This window comes from Ochotona princeps, chromosome 1 (genome assembly GCF_030435755.1).
Source record: "Ochotona princeps isolate mOchPri1 chromosome 1, mOchPri1.hap1, whole genome shotgun sequence".
Lineage (NCBI taxonomy): Eukaryota > Metazoa > Chordata > Mammalia > Lagomorpha > Ochotonidae > Ochotona > Ochotona princeps.
The window spans coordinates 115,538,540-115,549,437 of record NC_080832.1 but is presented as its reverse complement, the minus strand read 5'-3'; the positions used below and the strand labels follow the sequence as shown (position 1 = coordinate 115,549,437).

Sequence of the window (10,898 nt, the reverse complement as noted above, 5' to 3'; positions counted from 1 at the left end):
TGGATTGGGCTTGGCGGCGTGGCCTGGTGGCTAAGGTCCTCGCCTTGATCCCATGTGGCCGCTGGTTCTAGTCCAGGCAGCTCTACTTCCTCTCTGTCTCTCCTCCTCTCAGTATATCTGACTTTGTAATAAAAATAAAATAAATCTTTAAAAAAAACAAAAAAAAAAACTCAATGGATTCTTCCCAGGTTGGCCAAGGGAAGGAACATTGTTTCCTTCATCCCTTTGCCATCATCTGGTTGTGCCCTCCCTCTTATGACGTGCCATTTCAGCTCAGACCCAGCTCTCTCAGATCCAGTGCCAGGCCAAACTTGAAGCCAGAGTGAGGGATTGACTGCTGTCTCCCTTTTTTAATTTGGTGATCTGTGTTCCTGCTTCGTTGTCTCCACCATCCCTTCTTCCCTCTGGCCTGCTTTTGCCTTCTCTCTCTTATCACAGACTCTGGCCTCCTCAGCCCTAGCTCACCTCGTCTGACACTCACACTCCAGGCATCTCATGCTGTGCTCCACATCGTTTGTTCTCCTCCCCAATAAATGGCCTGGACTGAATCTGTGTCACATTGTTTATGGGTTCAGGTTTAGGTGTGGGCAGCTGCAGATGGGTTAAAGAGGGTTAACTAACTGGAATTGAGCCCTACCCACTCTGGGCTTTTATGGCTTTTTTTATATATAAAGATTTATTTATTACAAAGTCATATATACAGAGAGGAAGATCTTCCATCTGATGATTCGCTCCCCAAGTGACCGCAACGGCTGATGCTGCGCCGATCCAAAGATGAGAACCAGGAACCTCTTCCGGGTCTCCCACGCGGGTGCAGGGTCCCAAAGCTTTGGGCTGTCCTCGATTGCTTTCCCAGGCCACAAGCAGGGAGCTGGATGGGAAGTGGAGCTGCCGGGATTAGAACCAGTGCCCATATGGGATCCTGCCGTGTTCAAGGCGAGGAGTTTATCCACTAGGCCACGCCGCCGGGCCCTTTTGTGGCTTTTTGTCTCGCCTTAAAAAGTCCACGTCTTACCCCACCTTTGTTCAGTTAGAGTTAACACCAGAGGATTGTGACTCCTGATTTTTTTTTAAGATTTATTTATTTTTATTGCAAAGTCAGATATACAGAGAGAAGTGACAGAGAGGAAAGATCGAAAGATCTTCTGTCCGATGATTCACTCCCCAAGTGACCACAACAGCCAGAGCTGATCTGATCCAAAGTCAGGATCTAGAAGCCTCTTCCAGCTCTCCCACACAGGTGCAGGGTCCCAAGGCTTTGGGCCATCCTCAACTGCTTTCCCAGGCCGCAAGCAGGGAGCTGGATGGGAAGCAGGGCTGCTGGGATTAGAACCAGCACCCATATGGGATCCTGGAGCACTCAAGGTGAGGATTTTAGCCACTAGGCCTCTGTGCCGGGCCCTTAAGTTTATCTTTAAACATATATTTATTTTACTTGAAGAGAGGGGAGACAGGTCCTCCATCCATCCCCTGGTTTAGATCCCAAATGGCTGTCTTGACCACAGTTGGGCTGGTCAGGTGCCAGGAGCTTCCGATATCATGTGGATGCAGGGGCTCAAGTACGTGAACTATCCTCTGCTTCCCAGACTGTTAGCAGGGAGCTGGATTAGAAGCGGAGCAGCCAGGACATAAACCGACACTGGCATAGGATGCTAACACGAAAGATGTGGGATTAGCTGACTAGAGATGCCACCACACCATCCTTACAATAATTTTTTTAAGATTTATTTCTTTTTATTGCAAAGATACACAGAGAGGAGGAGAGACAGAGAAGATCTTCCATCCAATGATTCACTCCCCAAGTGACCACAATGACCAGAGCAGAGCTGATCCAAAGTCAGGAGCCAGGAATTTCCTCCAGGTCTCCCACGTGGGTGCAGTGTCCCAAGGTTTTGGGCTGTCCTCGACTGCTTTCCCAGGCAACAAGCAGGGAACTGGATGGGAAGCGGGGCTGCCGGGATTAGAACCAGCACCCATATGGGATCCTGGCACATTCAATGTGAGCGCTTTGGCTGCTAGGTCACCACGCTGGCCCCCTATATAATAATCTAAATGGCTCATGTTTGAATAGAAGAGAACAAACTGATGCTCATTATTAGGTAATAAGTCAACTAAGTACAAAGAAGCAAACTCTAAGTCCCCAACTTGCTGTGTCTGCCTTTCCTCATTGGCGTCTGACCTCAGCGTAAGAAAGGCACAATGAGGAGCCCAAGGCTGCGGATTTCATCAAGGCCATTGAAGAGGGACAGTGACACTGGAATTTGAGAGATCAGAGCTCAACAATATCAACTGTCTTCCCACCTTGTTCCTGAACTTGGTTGGGCCTTTTTGTTGCACCACCTTCTTCTTAAACAAACAAAAGCCTGGACTCCTCCACCCCAACTCTTCCACAGCTCTATTCTGACAGCAGTTTCAAGGATGTCAGCCAGCCTTCCACCCAAGGTGGGCTTCCAGTTCCCTCAGGCCTGACTCCATCAGCCTCTACCCTGACCAAAGGAGAGAGAAATCAAGGAGTCTGCATGCCAGTTTATTTCAGAGCATGTTCCAGGGGTCTGGGGCAAAAGAGAGTCAGGGAGAGAAGCATCAGCCAAGTGAAAGAATCCAGAATGGGGTCTAGTGACTTGAGGGAGGGCTGGCAGTTGGAATGGGTAGCTTTCCTAGGAAGTTGGCTGGCAGCCAACTTGAAGAATTTTCATGATCATTGAAGAAGCTGTCGTCTGTTTTCGGGGTTATTGCAGAAATCCTTAAAGCAGCATTGAGCAAATATCCAGAAGCCAAAAACAGGTGAAGGGCGGGTATTTGTGCAGTCACTCAGCTGCTCCTTGTTCCGGCAGTCGCTCACCATCACATCAGAACCGCTGCCTGGGGAGGGACCACAAACACTAGAAATAGGGAGGTTCCTGCATCAGAGCCCTCAAATCTGCACTCCCCCAGACCATATCCTGGACCTGAAAAATTATCCTGGAATTGGATGGGGTCATTTTCACCATCTCTGGAACTCTGCCAGAGTTTCCCAGGGAAGGTTGGAAGGAAAAGATCATTTGAAATGGAGCAGTTGGGAGGGACTAAGTTGAGGCTGTGGAACACAGTGGAGAGAGCCAGCACTGAGGGAGTGTTTTAAGAATTAAGAGCCCGGTGCAGTAGGGTAGTGGCTGAAGTCCTCACCTTGAATGCACCAGGATCCCGTGGTGTGGGCACCAATTCTAATCCTAGCAGCCCTGCTTCCCATCCAGGTCCCTGCTTGTGACCTGGGAAAGCAGTTGAGGATGGCCCAAAGCCTTGGGACCCTGCACCTGCATAGGAGGTCCAGAGGAAGATCCTGGCTCCTGGCTTTGGATTGGCTCAGCTCCGGCCGTTGTAGCTGCTTGGGGAGTGAACCACTGGGAGGAAGATCTTCCTCTCTGTCTCTCCTCCTCTCTGTATTTCTACCTTTCCAGTAAAAACAAAATCTTGAAAAAAAAAAAAAAAAAAGAATGGGGGGGCCAGCACAGTAGCCTAGTGGCTAAAGTCCTCACCTTGCACACGCCATGATCCCATATGAGTACCAATTTATATCCTAGCAGCCCTGCTGGGAAAGCAGTCAAGGATGGCCCAGGGCCTTGGGACCCTGCACTGCATGGGAGACCCAGAAGGAGCTCCTGGGTTGTGGCTTCAGGTCAGCTTAGCTCCAGCCGATATGGCCATTTAAGGAGTGAATCAGTGAATGGAAGATCTTTGTCACTCCTTTTCTCTGTGTATCTTTAAAAAAAAAAAAAAAGACTGGGGAATCATTTCAGGTATAGAAGTATTTATCATTTGTTTTCTAGGCCAAAAAATGTCTATGTGGGAGGGATCTTTGTGCACATGTCCCTGATATCCTGTACATGGATGTTCACTGCTTAAGAGTCAAAGGGGGGCCCAGCGGCTTGGCCTAGCGGCTGAGGTCCTCGCCTTGAACGCCCCGGGATCCCATGTGGGCACCGGTTCTAATCCCGGCAGCTCCACTTCCCATCCAGCTTCCTGCTTGTGGCCTGGGAAAGCAGTCGAGGACGGCCCAAAGCTTTGGGACCCTGCACCCGTATGGGAGACCCGGAAGAGGTTCCTGGTTCCCGGCTTCAGACTGGCGCACACCAGCCGTTGCGGCTCACTGGGGGAGTGAATCATCGGGCGGAAGATCTTCCTCTCTGTCTCTCCTCCTCTCTGTATATCTGACTTTATAATAAAATAAATAAATCTTAAAAAAAAAAATAGTAAAGGGGGATGGGCCTCTGCTGCAATGGTGAAGATACTGCTTTGGGTCCTGTGTCAGAGCCCCTCCCGCTCTTAGGATTCCAGCTTGCTATTAATGCACACCCTGGGAGGCAGCAGGTGATGGCCCCAGTGCTTGGATCCCTGCCAACCACCAGGAAGTCCTAGATTTGAGTTCCTAGCTCCCAACATTGACCTGGTCCAACCCCAACAGTTGAAGATATTTGGGGAGTGAACCAACAAATGGAAAATCTCTGTTTCTCAAGTAAATATAAATACATTTAGATATTAAATAAAAAAGCCACCTCTGGAGCCATCAGAGCTTTGGATCAGCTTTGGCACGTGGGCGAGGTTGACCCTTCTGCCTGTGTCTTCATCTGTCAAGTGGGGAGGATGGTCTGTGTCCCTGAGAGGTGTATTTAGAACAGGACCTGGCACACAGCATGTATTCTGTTTCTGTTTGGAAAGCTAAAGGATGAAGTAGAAGGGCAGGGATGAAGAGGGGAATTTAATCAGTTCTCAGCAAGTTGAAAAAAGCAGGGATGTCCAGTGAGCAGTGTGATATGAGGAGAGTGGTTTTGTGCAACAATCAGGTGAGGAGGACATACTATGTGGCTGCTGCGTGAAACAAGGAAGCAGACAAATCCTCTGAATTGAGAAGGCAGCTAAGGACCAAACTTTGGTGAACAGGAACCATTAAGGATGAAGGCGCCTAGAGAAGCTGTGGGGCAAGCTAAGAAAGGGCAGTGTGTCCGGGAGTCTCCGGGTCCACAAGGCTGAGTGCTGAGAGGTGAAGGCCAGTCAACTGTGGGATGCAGAGTGCAGCGAGTGGAAGTAGAGATTGGACATGTCTCTGAATGAAAAGAAAGGGACCCACCGTGACAGAACAGGGTTATAGGAACAAGACTTGGGGTGCAGCTTCAGAGGCTCAGGGGAAAGGACCAGGCCAAGATGGGAGAAGGCAGCTTACTGTTCCTTATGTGGAGAGTAAGGCAGGCACCGCCAACTGGGCTGAGGCAGATGTCAGATCCCAGAGGACAGCCCTGTTCTTTGGTTTCCAGGAGGCATCGGTAACAGCGCAGGTATTTGGGGGCTTCTAATTTCTGGTTGGCAGCAGTACACTCACCTAGGATACAAAGACATATTGACCCCAGGTCCCTTGCGAGCCTGAATGGGAACTGGCATCCATATGGGATTCTGGTGTGTGCAAGACAAGGATTTAGCCACTGAGCTGTCACGCTGGGCCCATGTTTGCTATTGTTTTAGGTTGATAAGCCAGAATTACATAGAGAGGGAGAAACAGAGAGGGGTGTTTCATCCAATGATTCACTCCTACAATGGCCACCACTGCCAGAACTGGACCAGGTCAGGAGTGAGGAGCTTTATCCGGTTCTCCCATGTGGATACAGAAACCCAAGCACTTGGGTCAACTGCTGTTTGCCCAAGGCATATTAGCAGAGAGTTGGATCAGAAGTGGAACAACGGGCCCTGCGCAGTAAGGTAGAGACTAAAATCCTCGCCTTGAATGCGCCAGGATCCCATATGGGCACCAGTTCTAATCCCGGCAGCCCTGCTGCCCATCCAGCTCCCTGCTTGTGACCTGGGAAAGCAGTTGAGGACAGCCTAAAACCTTAGGACCCTGCATCCATGTGGGAGACCCCAAAGAAACTCCTGGCTTTGGATCAGCTCAGCTCTGGCCGTTGTAGCTGCTTGGGGAGTGAACCATTGGATGGAAGATCTTCCTCTCTGTCTCTCCTCCTCTCTGTGTATCTACCTTTCTAAAAAATAAATAAATCTTATAAAAAAAAAAAGTGAAGTAACCCAGACTCAAACCAGAGTCCGTATTGGATGTCAGCACTGCCAAGTGGCTGCTTAACTTGCATCAGCATCAGCCAAAACATGCTTTCTTAATTTATAATGTTTCAAAGTGAAGATGAGAGTGCCTAACGGGACTAGAAGAATTTCTGTTTCATATGGCAAGGCAGTTTCAAGCACACCAGGGCCTCAGTTACATGGGTTTAACCATTGTCAGACTCACATTAATCTTTGCCCACCAGATTTGTTCTCCATGTTCCTCTATAATTATAGCACACACCCCACAACTGCCCTCTGGTCCTAAGCCTAGACTATAGATTGAGGAACCCTTTGACTGCATATTCATGAGTCCCAGGTCCAGCAGCACTTGGCATGAGGCCTGCGTCCCACGTCTGTGTAGATAGTGCTTTGCCTTTGAGAGACGAGGTTCTCGGGCTGGATCCAGCCTTGTTCTTCCTTAGGATTCTCGCCCTGTCATCTGGCATGTTCTCTGTCCCTCCCCATCCTGTGTTGCTCTTAGGTCACTGTTGTTGAGTGGAATGGCCCTGGAAAAGCCACCAGAAATTTCCCTTAGGGCCATCCATCATCAGTTGCTTTGTTCTCAGGCCTTTCCCACAACAGCGCCCATCCCATCTCTCTCTCTCTCTCTCTCTCTCTCTTTCTCTGTCTCTCTCTCTCAAAGATTTATTTTTATTGGAAAGGCAGATATACAGAGAGAAGGAGAGACAGAGAGGAAAGATCGAAAGATCTTCTGTTCAGTGATTTACTCCACAACGGCCAGAGCTGATCTGATCCAAAGTCAGGAGCCAGGAACTTCCTCCAACTTCCTCCAGGTCTCCCACGCGGGTGCAGGGTCCCAAGGTTTTGGGCTGTCCTCGAATGCTTTCCCAGGCCACAAGCAGGGAGCTGGATGGGAAGTGGGGCTGCTGGGATTAGAACCAGCACCCATATGGGATCCCGGCACATTCAAGGCGAGGATTTTAGCTGCTAGGCCACCACACTGGGCCCATCCCATCTCTCTTGCTGCCTGGTTTCCCTGAGCACTGGGGACAGATGTCCTCAAATGTGTCCATCAGTTTCTCCATCCATCTAGCCAAGAGCCCCTCAGACCCCTTGGGGCGACTTACCAAACAGCAAGCTCATTGTGACCAGCCCTGCTAGGAGGCCCACGCTGAGGGCTTGGGAAGTGTAGCACCCCAGACTCCAGCCCCCTGTGAAGCCTGCTGGGAAGCACATGACTGCTCTCTAGCCACCAGATGGGGCTTATATTGGTGGGAGAGAGGCTGGCCAAGAGGAAGAAGCAAAGCAAGAGCAGTTTGGGGTGGGAAACTAGTGCCAGAACAGAGAAGGGACAGACTGTCCTCACCCACAGGGCTCTGGGGACTAACATCCTGGCTTGGGGGCAGGGCAGCCGCCCCAGGGGTATAGGAGGGGCACTCCTTTCACATCCATTGGGCAGATACTTACTGAATCCCAGCCACAGATGGTAGGGAAACAGCAGTGTGCATTGCTTGCCCTCAGAGGGTCAGAGGGACTTGGGCAGAGCAGTGTGTGATCACATTTCTTATAGATTCTCAGGGACTGTTGTACTTTGAGGGTCCGAGAGAGACAGCCCCTCCAAAATTTAGCCACAAGATGGGGACAGGAAGCTGAAGGCAAGGTAGAGTGGACAGACTGGGCGTGAGACTAATTAGAGTGAGGAAAGTGGCAAGATTTCCCCAGCAGGTGATTGGTGGCATCACTTCCATAATGGGAAAGATGTACTGTCAGGCATCGAAAGTAAGGACACCTGGATCCCAAGCTGTCAGTACTTGGCCCGGCGCCCTTTGTGGGTTTCTGGGGACCTGGAGCCTTTGCCCATGCCACCCCTTTCTCCTCTGGCCCCAGCGGAAGCTCAGTTGCATGTCAGTGGGTCTAATCCCTGGTGCCCACAAGTCCCAGCACTGTGAGTTCCTCCTCCATGCCTGACTGCCTGGAGGATGTGGAGGCGCCCCATCGCCCACCTCAGCTCTGCTGGGCCTCAGAAAAGAGGCAGTATCGGGACCCAAGCATCCGGCCCTAGTGGACACCCAGGAGCACGATGGGTTACCTCCCTGGGGACCCACTGTCCCCCGCACCCACCTTGGCTGGTAGGTCACTGCTTCCTCAGGTTGGTCGCAGACTCTGAGGGACTCAGGAAGTTTACATTTTAGGGACACTGGGGAATGGGGGTGGGGAGTCCTTGATGTCCAGGAATGACAACATCTACTCCACTTTCCCATCTGGAGAGTCAGAGTGGGGTCCTGAAGTTGTGTTCCCTGATACTGTCTGGGCTATCCTAGAATCACTCAAACTCTGGGTGATGAGGGGGAGGAAATGGACGGGAGACACACCCAGAAAGAGGGACAGAAAACAAATGCACACTGAGAGTTCCCTGGGAGTCTTGCAAGGAATAATGGCTTAAAAATTGTGTCAGAGGAATGGCAGGGTGATGGGGAACAGGAGAGGAGTCTGCCTGAACTCCTGTTGGAGGGCAGATTGAGTGACCAGCAGAAGGAGTCAGAGGACCCACAGGGCTTCTCTGAGAAGTTGAGGGCCAAGGGAGGCACAGGGGCTTCCCACAGCGCCCCCTGCCCTCCCTCAGGTGTATCCGCAGCTGTTAGGCCATATTCCTGTAGTGGGTGGGCTGCTCAAGGCCCACAGGACTTGCAGTGAAGTCACAGGACAGTGGGCTCAGGAGGCAGGGAACGGGAAGCCGGTATGGGTAGTATTTTGGTGAGCTTGGGCAAGGCTGAAAGGGGCTGTTTTCAGAGAGGTCGCACTCTCAGGGTCCTTTATCCTGCCTTGGTTTCATGTTACTCCTTCAGGTGGCAGGACTAGCCCCTGGAATGTCAAGAGCCAGAATTTGTTTCCATGGCGACGGTTGCATGGAGGCTTTTCTGGGTGAAGAGGTGGAGTGTTGCCATGGTCACCATGGCAACGGTATATCCATGTTGAGGGCCTCTCCCTGGAGACCAGGAATGCCTGGGAGTGGACGGCTGGCATTCCAAGGAGGCGGGGCCTGATGACACAGTGCCACACTTAAGGAAGTGGGGGTGACTCAAGGTCTGTTCCCAGAGAGAAACCCCGAGAGGGTCTTTAACCTCAATACAGTGTAAATGAAGAGAAATAATGAGTGATTGGTTTCTAAGGGAGCCCAAGTGGCTTGACTGGAAGAATGGATGGGTGGGGACTTTGCTGTCCTCTACATGCAACCCCCTCTTCTGGGGCCATTCACCCTCTGGGAAACTGCCAGCTGTTGGGAAAACACAACAGCTTGGGGCAAGGAGCAAGCCCTCAACCCAAAGACACAGCTCTAGTCTAGGACATCACCCTGGAACAGCAGTGTACAGATCCCAAGTCAGCGAGAGAGGAAAGGAGAAGCCTGGCCCAGCCTTGGACCACCGCTTCCCACAAGGGTCCGCACCCCAGCTCCCCTGCCATCATCCTCTCACTATGCCCAGCTTCTGAGGTGCCTGGATGCTCCGTTCTCATCCGGTACCCAGAGCACTAGCAGTTGCCGGACTGCATCTCAGCTGATCATCTCCCAGGAACCCTGCTGCCTGGCCGAGGAGTGGCCTGGGAGCTGGCCCCACTCTGACATGGGGTGGGGTGGTTCTGAAACAGCTGCTCTAAGCCTTCTCACATGGGGTGTAATCTGCATCCCTTGGGTGGGATGGTCTGAGTCCATATTTTGATCCTCCCCTCTCCAATACACTTTGGGTATTCAAGGGCAGCTTGTGGCATGCATGGTTGGTTCTCTACTGCAAGTGTGTAAAGCCCAGCAGAGCCCCTACGGCCATGGCCAAGGGAGGAGGTGGGACTGGTTACCCCGTATTTACATGTTAGGAGATTCCCTTCCTCAGCTGAACAGAAAACTCAGGAGGGTGAGGTTCAGAACGGGGCAGAGGAGCAAGGCTCCCCATATCAGTTCTTCACTTGCTGTTTGCTAAAATGGGGCACCCTTGAGTGGTGGTCCCTCCCCCTTCTTTTTTTTAAGATTTATTTATTTTTTATTGCAAAGTCAGATATACAGAGAGGAAGAGAGACAGAGGGAAAGATCTTCCGCTGATGGTTCACTCCCCAAGTGGCCACAATGCCTGAAGCTGAGCTGATCTGAAGCCAGGAGCCCAGAGCTTCTTCTGGGTCTCCCATGCGGGTGCAAGGCCCCAAGGCTTTGGGCCGTCCTCAACTGCTTTCCCAGGCCACAAGCAGGGAGCTGGATAGGAAGAGGGGCTGCCGGGATTAGAACCAGAACTCATATAGGATCCCAGCTCATGCAAGGCGAGGACTTTAGCTGCTAGGCCTCCATGCCAGGGTTCCCCTCCCCTCTTCTAACCCTGAATTTCAGGTGCGTCGCTGAGCCCTTCTTCCAGGGTACACAGTACACCTTCCTTGAACTGCTGGGGGCAGACATCACCTGTGCCCCAGCGTTACTGAGGAGCATCATGTGCTATGGTTGGATAAAACACAGAAATTACACAGACTATGTAGGTCACCAGAACTTCCTTGTTCAAAATAACAGGCCTGTGCAAGATAGGAGGAGGGCATTGTGGTGTAGCAGGTTAAACCAACATGGAACACCTGTATCTCATGGAGTCCCAGCTAATATTTCCAATCCAGCTTCCTGCTAGAAGTACATTCTGGAAAGCAGCAGATGACGACTCCCTTGCCACCCATGTGGGAGACTCAGATGCAGTTCCTGGCTCCAGGTTATTCAGACATTTGGGGGGTAAATCAGGGATGGAAGATCTTGCTCTGTCACTTAACCTTTCAAGTAGATTAAGTATAGTAACTTAAAGCAAAAATCAAATGACAGGCCTAATGTGGTAAATACA

The 10,898-nt window shown here is 51.2% G+C and overlaps 1 protein-coding gene across 1 annotated transcript; it reads right to left on the bottom strand.

The window, feature by feature from the left end:
• Window positions 1–2,695: 2,695 nt before the first annotated feature.
• Window positions 2,696–7,185, bottom strand: LY6G5C (lymphocyte antigen 6 family member G5C). Its single transcript, XM_004598773.2, has 3 exons — window positions 7,170–7,185; window positions 5,198–5,353; window positions 2,696–2,862 (listed from the first exon to the last, which is right to left on the bottom strand). Exons 1-3 carry the CDS (start codon window positions 7,183–7,185, stop codon window positions 2,699–2,701), a joined length of 336 nt encoding a protein of 111 aa, XP_004598830.2. The 3' UTR covers window positions 2,696–2,698.
• Window positions 7,186–10,898: the final 3,713 nt, after the last annotated feature.